This window comes from Anomaloglossus baeobatrachus, chromosome 4, assembly GCF_048569485.1.
Source record: "Anomaloglossus baeobatrachus isolate aAnoBae1 chromosome 4, aAnoBae1.hap1, whole genome shotgun sequence".
NCBI lineage: Eukaryota > Metazoa > Chordata > Amphibia > Anura > Aromobatidae > Anomaloglossus > Anomaloglossus baeobatrachus.
The window spans coordinates 434577097-434601474 of NC_134356.1; the positions used below are offsets into that span (position 1 = coordinate 434577097).

Sequence of the window (24378 nt, forward strand, 5' to 3'; positions counted from 1 at the left end):
GAGTTTCACATGAAAGTTCTCTTTTTCTGGCTATTTTGGGAGTTTAACACTAAAACTACTGAGGTAGTCATTTTGACTACTTTGCACCATGTATTTCTATGTAGGTGTCACGAGTCCAGTAGTTCTAGTGTTAATGGAACCAACAAATGTAATGCTCCAGATTCTCATCTAGCTCAAAGGAATCTCAGTTTTATAGCTTCTCTAATCAGCACAACTACTTTCAGCTGTGCAAACATACAAGGGTTTTCAAGGGATTTCTTAACATCCATTAGCCTTCTAACAAAGTTAGCAAACACAATGTACCATTAGAACACTGGATTGGTGGTTGTTGGAAATGGGCCTCTATACACCTATGTAGATATTGCATTCAAAACTAGACATTTGCAGCTAGAATAGTCATTTCTATAAAAAATAAAGAAATATCTAAATGACCCTAAACTTTTGAACTGTAGTGTATATATACAGTGTACATATATATATATATATATATATATATATATATACACAGCATATTATATATATATATATATATATATATAAAATATACTGTATATATACATACTGTCTATATCTATCTTTTTATCTATCTATCTATCTATCTATCTATCTATATATATATATATATATATATATATATATATGTACATATATATATATTTGGATTACACATATTTAGTCATACACATGTTTATTTCCTTTGTGTGTATTGGAAAGACACACATACAATAAAAAAAAAACAGAGAAAAAGAAGCAAATTGGATATCATTTCACAGAATCCCTCAAAAGTAGGCATGACAAAATTGTTGAAAAATTGTTGACACCTTTCCAAAATTGTGGGTAAATAACTTTGCTCCAAGCATATGATGCTCATTCAAACTCACCTATGGCAAGTAACAGGTGTGAGCAATAAGAAAATTACATCTGAAACCAGATATAAAAGGGAGAAGTTGACTCAATCTTTGCATTGTGTGTCTGTATGTGCCAGCAAGGAGAACCGAAAGAGGAGAAGAGAACTGTCTGAGGACTTGACAACTAAAATAGTTGAAAAATATCAACAATATCAAGGTTACAATTCCATCTCCATGGATCTTTGTTTCTTTGTCTATGGTATGCAACATAATCAAGGACATTTAAACCATGGTACTGTAACTAATCTCCTTGGAAATGAAGGGCAGAGAAAAATTGCTGAAATATTGCAACACAGGAAAGCCCAGATGGTGGATAAGCAGCCCCAATCAAACTTCAAAGAAATTCAAGCTGTCCTGAAGACTCAGGGTGCAAAAACTATCTATTGACATTTTAATGAAATTAAACACTATGGCAGGAGACCCAGGAGGACCACACTACTTTCAAAGACATAAAAAAAGCTAGACTATAGTTTGTCAAAATGTGTGTAAGTCAAAATCGTTATGAGTAAGCGTCCTGTGGACAGATGGGATCAAGGTAGAGCTTTTTGGTAAAGCACATCATTCTACTGTTTACCAAAAATGGAATAAGGTCTACAAAGAAAAGAACACAGTACCTACAGTCAAATATGGTATAGGTTCACAGATGTTTTGGGGTTGTTTTGCAGCCTCTGGCACTTGGTGCCTTGACTGTGTGTAAGACATCATGAAATCTGAAGATTACTGAAGGAATATGAGTTGTAATGTAGTGCTCAGTGTCAGAAACCTGGGTTTTCATCTTGGGTCACGGGTCTTCCAGCAGGACAATGACCCAAAACATACTTCAAGAAGCACCCAGAAATGGAAACAAAGGGCTGGAGAGTACTGAAGTGGTCAGAGGAGTTTGGATCTAAATCCCATTGAACACCTGTGGAGAGATCTTAAAATTGCAGTTGATAGAAGGCCCAGTTAGAAAGAGAAGAGTGGTCCAGAATTCCAGTTGAAAGGTGTTAGAAACTTATTAATGGTTATACAGGTAAAATAAAATATATCTTTGTACCGTGTTAGCCAGTGATGGTTATAAGAAGCGATTGGTTGTAGTTATTTCAAAGGGTATCAACAATTTCACCTTGCCTATTTTTGGGGTTTTGTTGCAAATCATGTCCAATTTGCCTTTTTTTCTTCTGTTGTTTTTTTTTTTGTTTGCTTGTTTGTTCCAATTTATGCAAAGGAAATAAACGTGTATGTATGGCAAAACAAGTAATTGCAATAATTTTCATGGATAAATACTTAATTTTCTAGAGCAATTTCAAGGATGTCAATACTTGACTATAAATATATACCGTGTATGTATATGTATATATACATATATATATATATATACATCCATACACACTGTGTATAATATATATATTGCTATATATATGTAGTAAGCTACCGTTCTTTATACATGTGATCCTTCAGGCTCAGGGTTTTAGACCTTCAGTGTTTGCTTCCTTTTTACAGTTCCCAAAAAAATGTGTCATTTCCTGTTGTCACACAAATATTCCAAAATTGTACTGATTTTTTTTTTTTACAGTAAACTAATGTGTAGTGGTTTTAAAGTTTTATCACTTTTATGCATCTTATTTTCTGACAAATAAAGCTGTTAAAGGGAACCTGTAAGGTGCAATATGCACCCAGGAGCAGTTCTGGGTGCATATTGCTAAGCCCTGCCTAACCGTCCCTGTATACACTAGCATAGATAAAGGGATCATTAGAAAAAGTATTTCTAAAGGTACCGTCACACTAAGCAACATCGCTAGCAACATCGCTGCTGAGGTACAACTTGCTAGCAATGTTGCTGTGTGTGACATCCAGCAACAACCCGGCCCCTGCTGTAAGGTCGTTGGTTGTTGCTGAATGTCCTGGGCCATTTTTTAGTTGTTGCTCTCCCGCTGTGAAGCACACATCGCTGTGTGTGACAGCGACAGAGCAACAACTAAGTGTGCAGTGAGCAGGGAGCCGGCTTCTGCGGACGCTGGTAACCAATGTAAATATCGGGTAAGGAAGAAGCCCTTTCCTTGGTTACCCGATATTTACCTTCGTTACCAGCGTCCGCCGCTCTCAGCTGTCAGTGCCGGATCCCTGCTCTCTGCACACATAGCTGGAGTACACATCGGGTAATTAACCCGATGTGTACTGTGGCTAGGAGTGTAGGGAACAGGGAGCCGACACTGGCAGTGTGAGAGCGGCGGACGCTGGTAACGAAGGTAAATATCGGGTAACCAAGGGAAGGGCTTCTTGGTTACCCGATGTTTACCGTGGTTACCAGCGTCCGCAGAAGCCGGCTCCCTGCTGCCTGCACACATAGCAGAGTACACATCGGGTAATTAACCCGATGTGTACTGTGGCTAGGTGTGCAGGGAGCCAGCGCTAAGCGGTGTGCGCTGGTAACCAAGGTAAATATCGGGTTGGTTACCCGATATTTACCTTAGTTACCAAGCGCAGCATGCTTCCACGTGTAGCGACGCTCCAGCGATCCCTGCTAGGTCAGGTTGCTGGTGGGATCGCTGGAGCGTCGCTTAGTGTGACATCTCACCAGCGACCTCCTAGCAACTTACCAGCAATCCCTATCATGTTGTATCGTTGTTGGGATTGCTGGTAAGTTGTTTAGTGTAACTGGGCCTTAAAGATCTTTTATCTTATGCTAATGAGTGCGGGGACTAGCCCCCTGGGCATTAGTTCCCCTGGCTAATCAGTCCCATTAGCATGTTAGCACACCCACAGGGGGCATACGAACATGCTAATGAATGTGCAGTGTTAGAGGATGATCTCACTCACCTCTCCATTGCCATCGCAGCCAGACGCTGGATTTCAGCTCAATGCGCATGATCCCGAACTTTCAGTCATGCTTCATAGTGCGCAAACTCCGGGGTCATGCTCATTGAGCCGAAATCCAGCGTTGGGCGGCGATGTCAGCGGAGAGGTGAGTGAGATCATCCTCTGACGCTATGCATTCATTAGCATGTTAGTACACCCCTGTGGGTGTGCTAACATGTTAATGGGGCCAACTAGCAAGGCTCTTGGGACTAGTCCCTGAGCTCATTAGCATACGATAAAGGATCTTTAGAAATACTCTTTCTAAAGATCTCTTTATCTATGCTAGTGTATACAGGGACGGTTAGGCAGGGATTAGCAATATGCACCCAGAACTGCTTGTAGTACACCTGACAGGTTCCCTTTAAGCCATTGAAGTGAGCCATGCTTCTTATCTTCAGTTGACCGAGTTGGTATACAGACAAATATCTACACTGAGCTGAGACATGGTATTATCAGACAAAGAAAAGGGTCGAACCATCCATCTTTTAGGTATCAACACCCTTAAATAAAATAATTCAAAATAAAACTTACAAATTATTATTTTCTAAGAGAACAAAGCAAAACATTGAATTTTTTTATATTTCAGATCCAGAACAAAGTGAAACACTGTAAAGAAGCCGCTAAGGACGCAGGTACGTGCAATGCTAGTAGGCTGTCAAGAAGCTGTGGTTATTTCACCTTCATGTCTTTCATGTCAAATTTTCTACACAAATAAATGGAACGATTTTATCACAACTAACTTAAAGTGTCTTTGTTGCCTACAGCAACCAATGGAACTTATTACTTTAGAAAAATGAGCTCTGTACCATGGTTCCAATGGAGTTAAGCTAGTTTTCTGTTGGACTTAGGCCTCCTTCACACATCCGCTCAAAAAAAAGCACATTTTGCACTCTGTTTTGAACATCCATATCTCCGTCCATGTGTGCATGTGTCTGTGTGTGTCATCTGTGTGACATCCATGTGCGTCATCTGTGTGACATCCGTGTGCCGTCTGTTTGATCGGTTCCAGAGAAATTGCATGATACTGAAATTAATGTTTTTGTTTACATATTTTTTATTTTAAAATTTTGGTTCAAACAAAACAAATTGTTCACGCAGTAAAACTTAACAAAAATTAGTCAAATTACAATCTAAAGTTAAATTAACATTCAATTTTTGAAATAGAAAAAGTGGAGCACGGGAAAAGGGGAAAACAAAAAAAAAAAAAAAAAAAGAAAAGGGGGGGGAGAGGGAAAGGTTATATGATTAAAGAAAAAGGTAAACTAGAGTTATAGTAGAGTTTTGGCTGAAAATTTAAACTGAATCTCTTAACACGTAAATTGCTAAACGTAACTATTAGGATAAAAAAGACGGAGAATATAATTAAATCATTTTTACAGCTAGTAGCTCCACTAACTCAAGGATTTAATATAAGATTGGGATTGAACTTCTTTGACCAAAGATTCCATCTCACCGAGTACTTATCATATAATCTATCTTTCAAAGCAAACTTAAATTCGTAAAGATTGTGAGAGGAAATTCTTTCTATTACTTCATGTATAGATGGAATATTAGTATTTCTCCAGTTGGCAGCGAGGAGATTTTTAATCACTTGTATGATATGACAGGTAATATGTCTATAATTTAAGTTAAGTTCATCTATCCCAATTGATTGAAATTAATGTTTTTTTTCTGTGTAAAAGATGTGCAAAAGCAGAAAAATTATAGATAGATACAGTTGCATCTCAGTAAGTTAGAATATCTTCAAAAAGTTAATTTATTTCAGTAACTCAATACAAAAAGGGAAACACATATATTATATAGAGTCATTACTAACAGAGTGATCTATTTCAAGTGTTTATTTCTGTTAATGTTGATGATTATGGCTTACAGCCAATGAAAACTCAAAAGTCATTATCTCAGAAAATTAGAATAATTGCCACAAAGCACCTGCAAAGGTTTCCTAAGCGTTATAAATGGCCACTAAAGGGTACTTTACATGCTGTGACATCGCTAGTGATCTCGTTAGCGATGTGAAATTCTTGATCGCAAGTGCGATCTTTCGAGATCGCACATGCGTAAAATGACCTATGTAAAGTACCCTTTAGTCTGGTTCAGTAGGCTACACAATCATGGGGAAGACTGCTGACTTGACAGATGTCCAGAAAGCAGTCATTGACACACTCTACAAGGAGGGTAAGCCACAAAAGGTCATTGCTAAAAAAGTTGGCTATTCACAGAGTGCTGTATCCAAGCATATTAATGGAGATTTGAGTAGAAGAAAAAAAGTGTGGTAGAAAAAGGTGCACAAGCAACCAGGATAACCACAGCCATGACAGGATTGTTAAGAAAAGGCCATTCAGACTTATCCAGGACATGGGCTACAACTGTCGCATTCCTTGTGTCAAGTCACTCATGACCAGTAGACAACGCAAGAAGCGTCTTACCTGGGCCAAGGGAAAACACTGGACTGCAGCTCACCATTCCAAGGTATTTTCAGATGAAAGTAAATTTTGCATTTCATTTGGAAATCAAGGTCCCAGAGTCTTGAGGAAGAGTGGAGAGTAGACAATTCAAGCTGCTTGAGATCTAGTGTGACGTTTCCACAATCAGTGATGGTTTGGGAATCCATGTCATCAGCTGCTGTAGGTCCACTGTGTTTTATCAAAACCAAAGTCAGCGCAGTCTTCTACCAGGAAATTTTAGAGCACTTCATGCTTCTCTCTGCCAACAAGCTTTTTGGAGATGGAAATTTCATTTTCTAGCAGAACTTGGCACCTGTCCATACTGCTAAAAGTACCAATGCCTGGTTTAATAACCACAGTATCACTTTGCTTGATTGGCCAGCAAACTCACCTGACCTAAACCCCATTGAAAATCTATGGGATATTATCAAGAGGAAGATAAGAGACACCAGACCAAACAATGCAGATGAGTTGAAGGCTGGTATCAAAGCAACCTGGGCTTCCATAACACCACAGCAGTGCTACAGGCTGATCGCCCCCATGCCACGCCACATTGATGCAGTAATTCATGCAAAAGCAGCCCCGACCAAGTATTGAGTGCATTTACTGTACATACGTTTCAGTAGGCCAAAATTTCTGAATGTAAAATAATTTTTTCAGTTGGTGCTATATAATATTCCATTTTTCTAAGATAACTACTTTTAGTATTTCATTGGCTGTAAGCCATAATCATCAACATTAACCAATATAAACACTTGAAAGAGATCACTCTGTAATGATTCTAATATATGAGTTTCCCTTTTTCTATTGAATTACTGAAATAAATTGACTTTTTGATGATATTCTATTTTATTGAGATACACCTGTAGATATGATGATAGATACAGTAGATAGACAGATGATACATAGATGGATAGATAGAGATAAATAGATAGAGATAGGTAAAATTTATATTAAGAAATGGCTAAATAGCTTGTACAGCTATTTAGCAGAGTTAATAAATTTATGGAAAAAAAACATGAGGTTCCGTCTAATTTTCGTAACCAGTACCGGTAAAGCAGAAGCGTGTGGGTTGCAACTTTCAGCTGTACCTTGGCTAGTTTGGAAAAATAGAGGGGATCCCACAGTGATTTTTTAAAATATTTGAACAAATAATTTTAAAAAATAACATAAAGTCCCCCCCCCAAAATAGTTGAAAACCAGCCAAAGGACAGCTGACAACTAGAGCTGATATTTTTAGAGTTGTTCTTTGGCCCTTCTTTGGCCCTTCCCAGCCTAAAATAGCAGTCCGCAGTCACCCCAAATCTGGCACTGTACTCAGTTTTTCCCATTGCTCGAGGTAATTTATGGAGTTGATGTCAGCTGTGAATTGCCAGCTGGCATCAAGCCCTCCTGCGATACTTAGCGTGAGAACAGCCATAGGCATTGAACTGAAAATGAACTCACGAGTTCAGCGAAGTTCATTGCCGCAGGCTCTTGTGATACTTAGCTTCTACTGGATTAGTAATCGCGGTGTCTGATAGACACCCACCCATTACTAATACCAGGGTTTGATGCCAGCTGGCAATTCACAGCTGACATCAACCCCATATATTACCCCGTTTTCCACTGCACCAAGGCAACAGGAAAAGCCTAGTATAGCGCCAGATTTGGCGCATCTAATTGATGCACCACCTCTTGGGCGACTGCAGGCTGCTATTTTTAGCCTGGGAAGGGCTAAAGAACCATGGCCGTTCCCACCCTAAAAATATCAGCCCTCAATTGTCTGCTGTCCCTTGGCTGGTTTTGAAAAATGGGGGAGATCGTATACCTTTTTTTTTATTATTGTTATTTGTTCAAATAATTAAAAAAAGAGTGAGGTCCCCTCTATTTTTCAAAAACAGCCAAGGGACAGCAGACAACTGAGGGTGGCAGCCCAAATCTGCTGCTGTACCTGTGCTGATTATGAAAATTGGTGGGAACCCCACGTTATTTTTTTTATCTAACTCATCTATCTATTCTATTAATTCTACCTATCTATCATCTATCTATCTAGCATTTATCTTTCATTTTTCTAGCTTTGCACATCTTTTACAAATAAAAAAACATTTATTACAGTAAAATCCAATTTTTCCAGTACGTGTCACATGGATGTCACACACTTCCGGCAGCTTCACTGCAGCTCCTGACGTTCTCAGCACTCTATGACCTTACAGCGCGCTCCAATGTTTCATGAACAATTCATTTCTATGGGAGCCTCGTTCTGGCTCTCATAGATATGAAATTGGGAGCTTGTGACATTATTTCTGACTATTGGACAGTCAAAAGCTACTGTCACAAGATGGTGCCATGGGACTGGAGCGGTGTCGGTAAGATGCCGAAAGGTAAGTATATGACAAATACTGAAAAAGACAAACCGCTGGAGTAGTACTTTAAAAAGAGAAACAAAACAGCTAAATTGCAGAGACATGCAATTCGTGGTTGCATACGACTTCCATTGAAGTCTATGTTGAGTGAGCCCATTGCGACTTAAGACAAGATAAAACCCAAGATATTTGGAAATATTTGTGACTCTGTATAACCCAGTAGGTCACAAGTCATATGGAACATTATTGAAACTGTAGAGTGGCACAGAGCGGTATTTGAGAGCGAGTGATTTATTCTGGACTCCCTAGCACGCTATGTGAAATATCTGGTACTGGCTGGGTGTGTGAACTTTCTCTGTGTGGGCTGGAAACTCATGTAGACTGCATAGTAACACTGATGTTAGCTGCCCAGGACCGGATGATGACTCACACTTACAAGGAGACCACCAGTTCATTTTAAATCACAACTCTTTAGTGTACGGTTCATTCTTATTCACAACTTTACATTCCCGATAGTGGGCGCATATCTTCCAGCATGATACAGTTCTGTACAACATTATCAGACACAATTCAACTTCTCTCTGGTTTGTGTCTGATCTAACTGTGCCAGTGCAGGGTTCACCGTTATCGTACACACCATGGCGGTCACCTTCCTTTCCTGCAGTCCCACATCCAGTCTCCTTAGAGGTCCCATAATGACCTGGGTAAAGGTTTGCACACCTGGACTTCTAGCGGAGCACCACTAGGTTGGTTGACAACATCACACGCCAGTGGAGGTTAACCTGGTACCTTGACGATTCAGGGACCTTGCCACTAGACTCCTGCACCAGTAGAAGTAACTCGGTACTTTGATGGTTTTCGGGACCTAATTACTAGGCCTCTGTCCTGTGGCTCCTACCGTCTGGGGTGACCGCATTGGAAGATTGGTCTCTGGCTACAACCCTGTTTACACCCTGTGTCTCAAGCCTCACTCGAAGTTCATGCTATCTTGCTTTCTGTCTTTTACTCTGTGGCCACAAATCACCCACTGTATGCAACCTTCATGATTGATTGACTATGTCGTCATGTTCACTCACTATGCCTTCACTGACTCCTTATAGAATGAACTGTCACTTTCACTGTCAGCTGAGCCCTCCCAGGGTGGTCTAGTCCCAACACTTAACTACTTCTAACCCTCCAGTCTGTTGCTGGGCAGAACGTTCTTATAAAACATGACATGAGCTGACACCTTATACTTTACATTCCTACATATAAACACTGCTATACATTATATATATATATATATATATAATCATTTCTACATACACATTATTACATTCCACATCACAATACATTATAATTCACATGACACAATATTTACAAAAGTTGCAAGACATTATTCACACTACACAACATTGGCGCGATTGGTGTCTTCAGCAGTAGGAGCACGACAGCCATAGTCCACCACTCTTGCACAATCATTAGGCAGGGTTCACATCACATTTTTCCTAATGTTCAGTAGCTGCATCGGGGCTTACATCCGAACTCATTGCATAACAAGATTCGAGAGTATGCGCTGATTGGGACATTTGACTGTAATGATGTAATCGTAGTCACAGTGTGTTTTGTCGAATATAATTTTCGACAGGAGACAAACTCTAGCGTAGCGCCACCTATTGGAAGTAGCGATCCTAAAAGTTAAATGTGGATTTTTAACAATCCTTTACAAATAACTTAGGATATATATGCCAGATCAGAATCCCAATTTGCAGACACAGTGTTTCGGGGTGCTTGCCCCTCGTCAGTGCAAAGTATGGGGTGTCTGATCTGGCTATGAGAAGCTTTGTGGGAGAGAGTAGTGTTGAGAGAGTAGTTGACTATTTGTACTCACTATGCTGTTAGCGAGTACTGGCCGCTAATCGCATATTTGTTACGAGTAGCGGTCGCAATGTAAGTAACTGGGAAATACTCGCTAAGTAGCGAGTAACCCGAAAACGAACGGCTTTCGGGTTACTCGCTACTTAGCGAGTATTTCCCATTGACTTGCATTGCGCCCGCTACTCATAACGAATATGCGAGTAGTGGACAGTACTCACTAACAACATAGCGAGTACGAATAGTTGACTACTCGCTCAATAGTAATTGCCACACAATGATCTCCCTGCCATGTGACATGTATTATAAAATTTGTGAAAAAGTTACCTGATAAAATAAGCACCTGAGCATTTTACACAGGCATCCCAAAATAAGTAGAAGGATCGATGATTTTTTTAAATTATGTTATTACCTAATAATTTGGGAGCATTTTTGGTTATAAAAGATCTGAAAAAATAATTCAATCTATTCATTAACATTTCCACTAGGGGGCATCATAACACACTTTTCAAACACAACTTTTGTACTGAAGAAGCTTTAACCCTTTTTCATGGCTTCTATGTTTTTGATTTGTTATGTCATCTTTTGTGCTATCAATCGTATGACTCATTTGTGAAATGTGCTATTGCTGTGAATCAGGTTCCCGTATTTTAGATCTACAGTGCTGGCCAAAAGTATTGGCACCCCTGCAATTCTGTCAGATAATACTGTTTCTTCTTGAAAATGATTGCAATCACAAATTCTTTGGTATTATTATCTTCATTTATTTTGCTTGCAATGAAAAAACACAAAAGAGAATGAAACAAAAATCAAATCATTGATCATTTCACACAAAACTCCAAAAATGGGCCAAACAAATGTATTGGCACCCTTAAACTAATACTTGGTTGCACAACCTTTAGCCAAAATAACTGCGGACAACCGCTTCCAGTAACCATCAATGAGTTTCTTACAATGCCCTCCTGGGATTTTAGACCATTCTTCTTTGGCAAACTGCTCCAGGTCCCTGAGATTTGAAGGTGCCTTCTCCAAACTGCCATTTTGAGATCTCTCCACAGGTGTTCTATGGGATTCAGGTCTGGACTCATTGCTGGCCACTTTAGTAGTCTCCAGTGCTTTCTCTCAAACCATTTTCTAGTGCTTTTGAAGATTGTGTTGGGTCATTGTCCTGCTGGAAGATCCATTACCTCTGAGGAAGACCCAGCTTTCTCACACTGGGCCCTACATTATGCTGCAAAATTTGTTGGTAGTCTTCAGACTTCTTAATGCCATGCACTCGGTCAAGCAGTCCAGTGCCAGAAGCAGCAAAGCAACCACAAAACATCAGGGAAGCTCCGCCATGTTTGACTGTAGGGACCGTGTTCTTTTCTTTGAACGCCTCTTTTTTTCCCTGTAAACTCTATGTTGATGGCTTTTCCCAAAAAGCTTTACTTTTGTCTCATCTGACCAGAGCACATTCTTCCAAAACGTTTTAGGCTTTCTCAGGTAAGTTTTGGCAAACTCCAGCCTGGCTTTTTTATGTCTCGGGGTAAGAAGTGTGGTCTTCCTGGGTATCCTACCATACAGTCCCTTTTCATTCAGACGCCGACGGATAGTATGGGTTGACAATGTTGTACCCTCGGACTGCAGGGCAGCTTGAACTTGTTTGGATGTTAGTCAAGGTTCTTTATCCACCATCCACACAATCTTGCGTTGAAATCTCTTGTCAATTTTTCTTTTCCTTCCACATCTAGGGAGGTTAGCCACAGTGCCATGGGCTTTAAACTTCTTGATGACACTGCGCACCATAGACACAGGAGCTTTCAGGTCTTTGGAGATGGACTTGTATTAGTAAAGCAAGGATTTAAAATATAACTTTTAATAAATATAATATAATAAAATCATGATAGATCAAAGTGCAATGCAAAGTATAATAAAAGGAAGGATCTCACCCAGTTCTTCTCCTGAGAGATCCACACCACTGTACAATCCAAGGCGGGCGGGCACCAAACCAATGATGTAATATAGGGGGTGAAGAAAAATACAATTACACTACCCCTGTCGTGCCCATGCGATAACTTCCGCCCTTAGGATGCTCCCACTGGCCATTAGCACATATACTGAAAACTAAGTGGTGTGTGAATACACTGACAGAAAGCGAGTAGTGTGTTGTACTGACCTGCCACTGCAGGCTCTACTTTTCATTTCTCCCCTGAAGAACTCTCCGATCACACGGAGAGGGAAACACGTTGGGAGGGGTATTGTGTATATTTTGGGGTAGCTATCCTGACTTGGGTGCTGCCCTTGTAAGGGCGGAAGTTATCGCATGGGCACGACAGGGGTAGTGTAATTGTATTTTTCTTCACCCCCTATATTACATCATTGGTTTGGTGCCCGCCCGCCTTGGATTGTACAGTGGTGTGGATCTCTCAGGAGAAGAACTGGGTGAGATCCTTCCTTTTATTATACTTTGCATTGCACTTTGATCTATCATGATTTTATTATATTATATTTATTAAAAGTTATATTTTAAATCCTTGCTTTACTAATATTATAATCAGGATTTAGGCTGTATCTCCTTGCCGATTGGCAGGTTTGCTTTTCTTATTGGAGATGGACTTGTAGCCTTGAGATTGCTCATGTTTCCTCACAATTTGGATTCTCAGGTCCTCAGACAGTTCTTTGGTCTTCTTTCTTTTCTCCATGGTCAATATGGTACACACAAGGACACAGGACAGAGGTTGAATCAACTTTAATCCATGTCAACTGGCTACAAGTGTGATTTACTTATTGCCAACACTTGTTAGGTGCCACAGGTAAGTTACAGGTGCTGTTAATTACACAAATTAGAGAAGCATCACATGATTTTTCAAACAGTGCCAATACTTTTGTCCACCCCCTTTTTTATGTTTGGTGTGGAATTATATCCAATTTGGCTGTATGACAATTTTTTTTATTTGTTTTCATTGAAGACAAATTAAATGAAGGTAATAATACCAAAGAATTTGTGATTGTAATCATTTTCAAGAATAAACTGAGTATTATCTGACAGAATTGCAGGGGTGCCAATACTTTTGGCCAGCACTGTATGGATAGCGGTATAACCTATTAAATGCACTGACATTTTAATTTTTGTGTGGTATTTTCTAGACCAATTATACAAGCAAAATATTACTTTACTGGAAAAAGCTCGAATAGAATGGGAGGCAGAGCATGTTAACACCTGCGAGGTAAGTATACTCCATTGTACACTGCCATTATGTCTAGATTATCATAGATGTATCATACATCAATTATGTATTGTGCATTTCAGGCATTTGAACAACAGGAGAAAGATCGGATCAGTATAATGCGCAGCTCCCTCTGGGTTCATTCCAACCAGTTTTCCATGCAGTGTGTGAAGGATGACGAGGTAACAGCCACACAATGTTCTCACATCCCACAGTCTCAACCGACTCATATAAAAGCAGCAACTGTTCTCCAGGGAGCAGCACCAACCAAACTGTCTTGTAGATTCGCTGAGAGGCTTATTTCTTTCAAAGGAATGTAATTCATTCATCTAAAGAAGGCTGGGAGCCTATCAAAAATTATTGGCCTGTTTCTTTGTTTGTATACATGGTCCAACTAGATATTTAAAGGGTTTTCCAAGGATGAGAAAAACATCTTACAGAAACAACGCCACCCATAATCATGGGTCTTGTTTGATATTGAAGCTCAGCTCCATTCATATCAATAAGACAGTGTTGCAATACCAGAAGCAATCCAAGGTCATGGGTGGACCTGTTTCTGAAAGAAAGAAGCCATTATCTTCTATATTAAGAAACTTTAAAATGCTTTGCTATCTTCTTATAGCCTTCTTCTGCTTTGTGGACCACCACAATCTTCATTTTCAGAGTGCTAGGCAGCTGTTTAGAAGAATCTGTGGCTGCTATTTTTTGGCACAAGGTTAGAGGCAGCTGGGTTTTTATAAAGCTGAGAAAATTGCATCACCTGGCCTTTCCTAATGATGATAGTGAACAAGCTATAACCCTAACAATTAACACTGAGGCCACGTGGGGATTACAGCGAGTCCTCACATGACACTCAGCTCATGCTCGCAGCACAGCGGGAGCCGAGTATCATGTGAGTGTCATGCGACTGTGGTCCAATCATGTGATCAGACGACAGTTGTGGAGGGGAGGGCCAGCGCTGCGGAGGGGAGGAAGGGATTTATCTCCCTATCTCCTCCGTTGCCGGCTGATACGAGTATCGCACTGCTCTCATGTTACACCGGTGTAACGCGAGAGCAATGAGATGTTTCTGTGCTGCCCCTACAGCGGTCTAACCACTCGGATCTGGGGGTTGCTGCTGCTGTGGCTCGAGGGTCTCCAGACCCTAGGGCTCGCAGCCACTCTCAAATGAAAAGGGGGTTATTTACAGGGGGAGAGTTCGTGACGCCACCCGTGGTTCGCGGTAAGGGGAGTACCGCCGCTGCCGATGGGAGTAACCGGGGGAGATGGAATGGGGGCAGCCAGATGACGTTTCCCTCCACGGGTAGGGGAGACCCCGGGACTCTGGATGGTGGTGTTGGGGAGCGGGGTGCGGATTGGAAGCAGGGGAGGACCATGTACTTACTCAGGCTGTGTTGGTGATGATGCGGCCGTAAAGCAGACTCTGACAACAAGGTGAATCAAGTGTCTGGGTGCCGCTGCCATCTTGGGGAAGCCCGTCCGGGTATCCGTCCACTATAGTACTGCCGGGTGGTCCAGAGCCTGCCTCCGTGCACAAATTTGAAGTGTTCTGTTGGCCCGTTCATATAAAGCTGTCCGGGCCCCGCTCCCTACTGTTTGTAATGGAGCTGTGCTCTCAAGGGCTCACGCTTGGGATTTCTGTGGGCTGCTTGGGTTGAAAAGCCCTATCCCCCTCGTTGCGCTAGTGCCCCTGATCTCTGAGCTTCTTTGGGACAGTCCATAAACTCACTATCCTCCGCAGGTTAATTGCCGGGTTGCCTGAAGCTACTCCCCAACCTAGGGACCAGTACCCCGCCGTGCTGTTGGCCCCGGTTATTATCTCAGATGCCTTCCGTCCTCCGAGACTGGGTCCAGGCACCCAGCCTCCATACCCTGCGAGCGGGTCTCCGACTCCTCCGGGCCCAGACCACCGTCTGCGACCCAACCTGTAACTCCCAGGGAGCCACACACTCCCCAGCTCCTCACTCATCGAGGGCTACCACTACACTCTCTAGGGAGCTGCTTCTCCCCAGTTCCTCACTCTCTACGAGCTACTTCTGTTCTGTCTTACTTCCCTCCCACCAGTCTGCCTGACTGCTAGGTGGGCGGCCCTATTCCAGCTCAGCAGCCCACTGGTGTGTCTGGCAGGGTGTGGTGTGAGGTGTGGTTGGGATTTGGATACTGATGGAGGCAGTACTATAGGTTGGGAACCCATAACCATGGGGGGTTGAGTCTTGCACTAAGGATAAAGAGTGTGCAGTACCCTGTGATGACCTGACTAGTCCATAGGCGTCACATTTCTCTCACCCCATAGACTTGAATGGGTGCGAGTGAAACAAGCTCGCATTGCACTCACAGCATGCTGCGACTGTTTTCTCGGTCCGATTAGGGCTGAGAAAATAATCGCTAATGGGAGCTGCCCCATAGAGTAATATTGGTCCGAGTGGAATGCGATTTTTTTTTATCACATTCCACTTGCTCCGTATTACTCATGGTGTGTGCTAGCCTAGGCCTAAGGCTAGAGTCACACATGTGAGTGCCTCGCATGTGACACGCGTGAGTCTTGCATCGCATCACCCGGCACGGCTGCACACTACTGACAGGAGCGGGTCCGGTTGCATGTATATCTATGCAACTGAGACGCTCCTGTCTGGAGAGTGTCAGGCCATGCCGGGTGATGCGATGCAAGACTCACGCGAGTTACACACGAGGCACTCGTAAGTGTGTCTCTGGCCTAAGGTCTGAAATCTTGGTCAAAGTTATCTGAGCACACAAATCTCCAAGAGTGTCCAAACTTTTGCGTCGGCCTATTTTCCTTTTTATAATTTTTAAAATGTAAATGATGAAAATATATACTTTTTTGCCAAAAATACAAAGGAAATGTATCATCTTTAACTTTATGCCTTTTTAGAGATCATTTCATCTTCAACTTGTTTTACTGTTCACAAAAATAGTAATTTTGACTAGGGGTGCCCAAACTTTTGCATGCCACTGTAATATTTAAAAGGTGATATACTATAAATGTCTAATTTATGCTCATCTGACCATAGGGTTTAGATAATTTAGTGATTTCTACAGGTTCAGTGACATGCGGGGGGCAGCACCAGAACACCAGATCCTTAGCTGACTGATCGTAATTTATACAGATATATAAAATGATAGCAGAAAAGACATATAAAATGATCAAAGCAAACTCTATAGAGACAATTATTATCCTGTATAAGTGCATGAATAGAGTGATAAGTAGCCTATACATTCCTCCATTTTAATAAGGTGCCTCTAGCTTCTATCCCATACATTCCCTCTAAGGCTGGTTTCACACTACGTCTTTTTAACATCCGTTGAAAACGTTATTTTAGCGGAAGTACGGATCCAGTGCAAATGCGTTTTCATTTCAATGCATTTGCAATGGACTCGCGTTAACATGCGTTCACCTGCGTTTGCGTGCGTTATAGTGCGGATCCGGTGACTTGCAGTTTTTTAACATGTTTCAAAAACGCTACTTGTAGCGTTTTTGAGCTGCGTCAAAATACTGCAAGTCACCGGATCCTGACTAAACAGCACGCGAACGCAGGTGAACGCTGGCGTGCTGATAGACAGGATCCTGCTTTTGTACTGAGCATGCCCAGAAAGTACTGAGCATGCCCAGAACCAGTCTCGCGTGATCTGTCTCTCTCTCCTCCTCCCTCCCTCACCCTCTCTCTCTCTATCTATGTCTTTCCCCCTTCCTCTCTCTCCCACCTGAGAGCTGCGGACACTCGTAACCAAGGTAAATATCGCGTAACCACTTCTCTTAGTTACCCGATGTTTACGTTGGTTACGTGTGCAGGCAGCCCTGCTCCTAGCAGCTGCAGACACTCGTAACCAAGATAAATATCGGGTATCCAAGCCCGATGTTTACCTTGGTTACCAGTGTCTGCAGCTGTCAGAAGCCGGCTCCCAGTCTAGTTCCCCTCACTCCCGATCACATGACTCCAATGCCCGCCCCTAAACATCCAGTGCAGGATCCTGCAAAATAACAGATGCGTTTGCATACGTTATTTGCTGTAAAAGCAGGATCCGTATTTCCGCTAAAATAACGTTAAGGACGGATGTTAAATAAACGTAGTGTGAAACCAGCCTAAGAAGAATGAGGTTGCGGTGCATTTATCTGCCAGCTGAATGTTCTGATCTGGACAGTCCGTTTACTCACTACTGTCATTCTAGATGCTGGAAGTTGTCAGACAGAGCCTGGAACAATGTGATGTGGACGCGGAACTGAATTTTTATGTTCAGATGAAAACCACAGGACGGATCCCACCTGGTAATAATATTAACCTTTACAGATATGGCACCAATATATTCCATAGCGTCGTAAATATAAAAAAATAGCACATTGAATACGCCATGCCATCTACAGAACAACTGTCTTGTGAAACTCCTCAGATAATAACAGTAAAGCTTTGTAGATCGCTGCTGAAAAGGCTCCATAAAATATGTCCCCCTATACAAAAGCAAAATCATTATGTGAGGTTATATACGCGTCATCACCTTCAGCTAAACTAGTGCAAAAAGCAATACGATCATAGCAGGATAGATTAACTTGACCTTCAACAATAACAATAACAAGACAAAAACTTTGAGAATGCTGAATTCTGTTTCAACTCATTAAAAACGGATCTGTCACCAAATTTTACACTACAAACTGAGTATGTTGCTAAGCAGATTTCTGAGACCTCTTATAATTTAAAGGGTAATTCCCAAATTCTTATATGTATAACATTGCAAAGTGCTTGTAAAAATAACCAACTTTGCAATTAACTTGTCTTCTGAGTCCCTAGGGGGTAGGCCATGTATCTTGGTGAGGGATGCAGTACCTTGTAGCTCCATGATGGCCTCAGGGGCACTACACAAGCACTCTACTGACGCTGGCTGGGATCTCTGGAGCACACTGTCAGCTCCCGATCCCAGCCGGCATATGGGCAACTGTATAGGCAAAGAACATAACCTAAAAAAACTTTCCTATGACCGGAAAGGGTCCATAACATATAAACCTAAAAAGTTGTGTAGCCCCAGTACAAAGAATGTAAAGGTTACAAAGTAGGGGGTACAGAATGAGAGAAGGACCACCAAAAAGTCAGGGTATAATACAAATTGTTTTTATTTAAATACAAGGTGAAACTGGGTGCACAGTGGTTGCAGGCAAAGATGGAAAGACCTGCACAGAAAAACAGCCCACAGCAAAACCTGGACTGGTCACAAGATGGCAAAAAGACCTGCTAACAGACTGCAATGTAGATAACAAAGACCTCAACAATATAATAACTAATAAATCACCATGAATTAAAGGTAATGGATGGTGAATAGTAAAGAGATCTATGAAGAGATCTGTAGAATCTCATACAGTAAGTCCCTAAAGGCCCGGGATATGAAAGCCTAAGGGCTATTACCTTGCGTCATGTTGGGGCAGGAAAGAACGGGCCGTCCAGGCGTGGGGACGGGGCCTCGACGCGCGTTTCACCAGATGGCTTCGTCAGCTCTAGATGGACTCATAAAATGTTCATTTAAATATTGGACAGGAAAACTTTGCAAAAGAATAATGTTTCCTTGAGAAAGCACTAAGTGAATGCTAAAAAGAATGCACATACAATGTGATGTAAAAATAAAATGCCGGCAGTCAAAAAGACGCTGCAATGGATGCTTCAGGGAAAAAAATGACAGAATTTCCGGAGATATCTTCTGTTTGAAAAACTCAACAGATTTCCACATATCTAAAAAGACATTGTATGCATATACCATAAGGCAGGTGTTCAGAACCTCCGGCCCACAGGTAGTAAATGGATATCAATTGGTCCAGCCATTGGGCAGATTCCATGTGAGCCATGATGCTTGGGCTGCCTGCTGTTTAATTTCTCTGTAGTGCACAGGCATATGCATGTAGCATTTATTGCTGAACGCCACCATGGCACACACAATGCTAATTTAAATTCAGTATGCTATTTGTGGGTGGAGTTGGTGTGCTCTGCACTCCTATCCCACTTTTATATATTGCAGTATCAGTGCCTCCTATGTTATGTGTGTGTAGTATATATATCACATAGGAGACACTGCAACTGCTATATATACACATCACATAGGAGACACAGACTTCAGTTCCAGTGTCTCCTATTTCATGTGCCTACATATAGCAGTTGCAGTGTCTCCTATGTGATAAATATACAGCAGTCTCAGTGTCACCTATGTGATGTGTCTACATATAGCAGTTGCAGTGTCTCCTATATGATAAATATACAGCAGTCTCAGTGTCACCTATGTGATGTGTCTACATATAGCAGTTGCAGTGTCTCCTATGTGATAAATATACAGCAGTCTCAGTGTCTCCTATGTGATGTGTCTACATATAACAGTTGCAGTGTCTCCTATGTGATAAATATATAGCAGTCTCAGTGTCACCCATGTGATGTGTCTATATATAGCAGTTGCAGTGTCTCCTATGTGATGTATATACAATAGTCACAGTATCTCCTACGTGATGTATAAACAGCAGTCTCAGTGTCTCCAATAGGATGTATATATAGCAGTCTCAGTATCTACTATATGATAAATAGAGCAGTAAAATAATGGTAGCAATACATATAGTTGCTTATACATTATTATATAAAAGTGTTAGACGGCCATTGAAAAAATGCTGCAAAATAAGAATATTTTAACAAATAGAAGTGCTATTAATAGGAGATGAGTGAACCCAAACTGTAAAGTTCGGGGTTCGTACCGAACACAGACTTTTAATAAAAATTACTGTCCGAGTTTGGAGTTCGGGTGCGGTACGTATGCTACCCACTTGATTGAGCATCTTGGTGATCGGCCCAGTGTGAGCCCCTTGCAGTCTCTGACTAGCTCTAATTGGGAGTAAAAACATTGTTTTCGGATGTAGTGTGTTTACAAAAAACAAAATCCGCTCTGCCTCCCCTGAAATGCCCTGTTTATGGCTGTATGTGGGTGGAGAGCCAAACTGCCCTATCATTGGCTTCCAATGGGGTTCCGGCTCCAGGATCAAGTTCAGGTCATGTCCAGGTCCCCAAACTGAACTGTATCTGAACTCGGTGAACCAAACTTCCACAGGACGGGTCATCTCTAGTCATTAGTTTATTTTTACAATTAACAAAATGAATGACTCGAGAGAAAGTATCTGCATGTGTTTCTCAGCATTGAGAACATGAAGAAATGGGAAACATTGAGGACCCTATACACAATAGTCAGCCAAGGAAACTTAGTCAACAGATGTAAGACACATCATGCATACTTTCTTTCAAAACCAGATGTTTAGCAGTGCCATTAGCCCAGACCTGTCAGTAACTGCATTGATCCAGCTATACCCATTGACTGTTTAGGGAAATCTGGCCAGAAATGGTCTCCATAAAACAATTACAGTACTGTAAAAAACCATACCTTCGATATGTAAATAATGGCAGTAACTCCAAAAATACAGTCAATGTCATTATTAGGAGCTAATTTCAGTGTAAAGAAGAATAAGGTATCCTGGAAGTAATGATTTGGCCCGAACAGAGTCCCAATCTTAACATCATTGAGTCTGTATATATGGCAATACATGAAAAGGCAGAAAGATTAATGCAAAGTGTCAGAGTTCTCCAAGATGTTTGGAACACCTCCTGCCGAGTTCCTTCACAAACTACTGTATGTGCAAGTGTATGTAGAAGAACTGATGCTGTTTTGAAAGCAAAGGATGGTCACATCATCATCAATTGATTTGATTTAGATCTCTTGTTTGTTCACACACTTTGCATTTGGTTCATTAGTAAAAATAAACTATTATTATTTATATTATTTATACTTCTAAAAGCTTTCTTACTTTGCAGCATTTTTTCCCTACCTGCCCAAAACTTTTGTATAGTACATTTTTAGTATTTTTTTTTTTAATATTTCTATAATTCTGACGGTCATATAATGTTTTTGCCAGGAGGTTGAACAAACATTTTTGAAAACTTTGTAAGGCTATGTTTACACTGGGCGTTTTTGCAGCGTTTTTTAGCTGAAGATTTGCTTTGGTTTTGTGCAAATCCATGATAATAAAACATTGCTTTTTAGGGTACCTTCACACTTAGCGATGCAGCAGCGATCCGACCAGCGATCTGACCTGGTCAGGATCGCTGCTGCATCGCTACATGGTCGCTGGTGAGCTGTCAAACAGGCAGATCTCACCAGCGACCAGTGAACAGCCCCCAGCCAGCAGCGACGTGCAAGTGACGCTGCACTTGCACGGAGCCGCCGTCTGGAAGCTGCGGAGACTGGTAACTAAGGTAAACATCGGGTATGGTTACCCGATGTTTACATTAGTTACCAGCGCACACCGCTTAGCTGTGTGTGCAGGGAGCAGGGAGCCGCGCACACTGAGCGCTGGCTCCTTGCTCTCCTAGCTACAGTACACATCGGGTTAATTAACCCGATGTGTAATGCAGCTACATGTGCAGAGAGCAGGGATCCGCGCACACTGCTTAGCGCTGGCTCCTTGCTCTCCTAGCTGCTGTACACATCGGGTTAATTAACCCGATGTGTACAGCAGCTACATGTGCAGAGAGCCGGAGCCGGCAGCACAGGCAGCGTGAGAACTGCAGAGGCTGGTAACTAAGGTAAATATCGGGTAACCACCTTGGTTACCCGATGTTTATCTTGGATACAGCTTACCTCAGCTGTCAGACGCCGGCTCCTGCTCCCTGCTCGCTTCATTTGTCGCTCTCTCGCTGTCACACACAGCGATCTGTGTGTCACAGCGGGAGAGCGCCTTTGAAGAAAACGAACCAGGGCTGTGTGCAACGAGCAGCGATCTCGCAGCAGGGGCCAGATCGCTGCTCAGTGTCACACACAGCGAGATCGTTAATGAGGTCACTGCTGCGTCACAAAAAGCATGACTCAGCAGCGATCTCGGCACTGAGCTCGCTGTGTGTGAAGCACCCCTTACAGTCTTCGCAAAATCTATGAGATTTCTGAAATCTTATGCACACACACACACACAAACACCTCCAGGATTTTTTCCTGAAGGTTTTGTGAAATACATCCGATTTCGCTGCGTTCTAAAAAGAATGGACATCAATTCTTTTCAGCACTTATGTTAAGGTTTTCACCCTAGTGACAGGTGGATTCGTGGATACCATGTGAGTCCACCTGTCACTAGATACCCGGAATTGATCCAGGGTATTTGTCTGGCACTTAAATGGTGGTGGGGAGAGGGGGATTGGAGCAGGCGCGGTATATTTACCGAATCTCCAGTGCAGCTGTACCTCCTGCGGCTCCTCCACGTCCCCGCTCATTCCATATTCACTGCTTTCATCTGTAATTGGTTGCAGTCAGACGCGCCCCCAGCATCTCACTGCAACCAATCACAGACCTGTTCTGCGGGGCTATACAGAGAATGAATAAGCTGCTCATTCAGTGGTGACCTCGCTCAGGCTAATTACGGTCACAGTTGTCGCCAGCTGTGACCGGAAATCACCTGAGTGAAGTGACCGCTGATCGTGTGGCTCATTCATTCTCTGGAGCTGACAGTGAGCAGTCCAGTTCTATGGCGCTCGCTGTGATCTTCAGATGTAGCAGAGCTGAATCGCCCTGGGACCTCGTGTAGATTACATCGGACCTGCAGGGGTGTGATTATGGGGTTAATAAAGTGGTGAAAGAGGGGGCTTTTTGTATTTTATTTCAAATAAATGATTTTTTTCTGTGTTTGTGTTTATTGTCACTTATTACATATTGGTGATGGGGATGTCTCATAAACGCCTGCCATTACCAATCTAGGGCTTAGTCACCGCTATGAGCTAAGAGCTGCGATTAACCCCTTATTACCCCGATTGCCACCGCACGAGGGCAATTCGGGAAGAGACGGGTAAAGTGCTGGGATTATCGCATCTAATGGATGTGACAATCCTGGGCGGCTGCAGGCTGATATTTTTAGGCTGGGTCTCGCCAGTCTGAGAATACCAGCCCCCAGCTGTGGAGTTTATCTCTGCTGGGTATCAATATTGTGGGGGACCGCGAGCTGTTTTTTTTTTTTTTAATTATTTATTTAAATAATTAAAAAAACAGGGACTTCCGGATCCGGTCCTGGCTGAGGTGGAAGCTTAGAAGAGAAGCTCCTGCCACCCCTCACAGAAACCGACTAAAAAAAGACCCCCCCCGGACGAGCCACCAAACAGAGAGCAGCACAGGAGGTTACCTAAAGCAGCCAGCTATGGAACGGTACCTCCTGAGAAGCGCTGGAAGCGGGGAGGGAGCCTGGAGAAGCTGTGACATGGACAGAGGAGAAGATAAGATTATGGCGCCGACGAGCCTGATGGGGGAGGAGCCTGAGCGCATGGTGAGAGACACAGAAAAGCAAACACAGAGCTGGAGGGGGAGAGATAAGGGAGATATGAGCAAGGAGACAGGAGATAAGGAAGATATGAGCAAGGAGTCACAGGAGGACACAGCAGGAGAGAGGTGGATGCAGGGGACTGATGAGGGTGGATCGCAATGGGAGGATGAAGGAGATATGGAGGCAGAGGGGAGAGAAGATGCAGGCAAAGCAGGGCAACTCAGAGACACAGTAGTGTTGGAGGATGAAACTGACAAACAGTACAGGGAGATTAATCCCACTCAGACATACAGGAAGTCAAATGCAAGAATTAATAGTACCCCTTACAAAGGAAACAAAAAACAGCCTACTACACCAACATCACAAGCCTGCAAGTTATTGGGGGATGGAGGTAGTGGCCCAGTCCAGACAAAGAGAACTAAGAAAACAGCACCACCTGCAGGCCAAGACAAGTACACA

At 42.3% G+C, this 24378-nt stretch overlaps 1 protein-coding gene and 1 long non-coding RNA gene across 3 annotated transcripts in view; one reads left to right on the plus strand and one right to left on the minus strand.

Annotated features, from left to right (window-relative positions):
• PSTPIP1 (proline-serine-threonine phosphatase interacting protein 1) overlaps positions 1 to 24378 on the plus strand; it is a 193645-nt gene that overhangs the window by 140658 nt on the left and 28609 nt on the right. The window contains exons 8-11 of the mRNA XM_075345475.1: positions 4333 to 4378; positions 13519 to 13598; positions 13682 to 13780; positions 17784 to 17880. Coding sequence (XP_075201590.1) covers positions 4333 to 4378; positions 13519 to 13598; positions 13682 to 13780; positions 17784 to 17880 — 322 coding nt within the window. The remainder of the gene's footprint in view (positions 1 to 4332; positions 4379 to 13518; positions 13599 to 13681; positions 13781 to 17783; positions 17881 to 24378) is intronic.
• Positions 1 to 24378, minus strand: part of LOC142303774 (uncharacterized) — a 116530-nt gene that overhangs the window by 66750 nt on the left and 25402 nt on the right. The gene's annotated exons all lie outside the window — the stretch shown is intronic.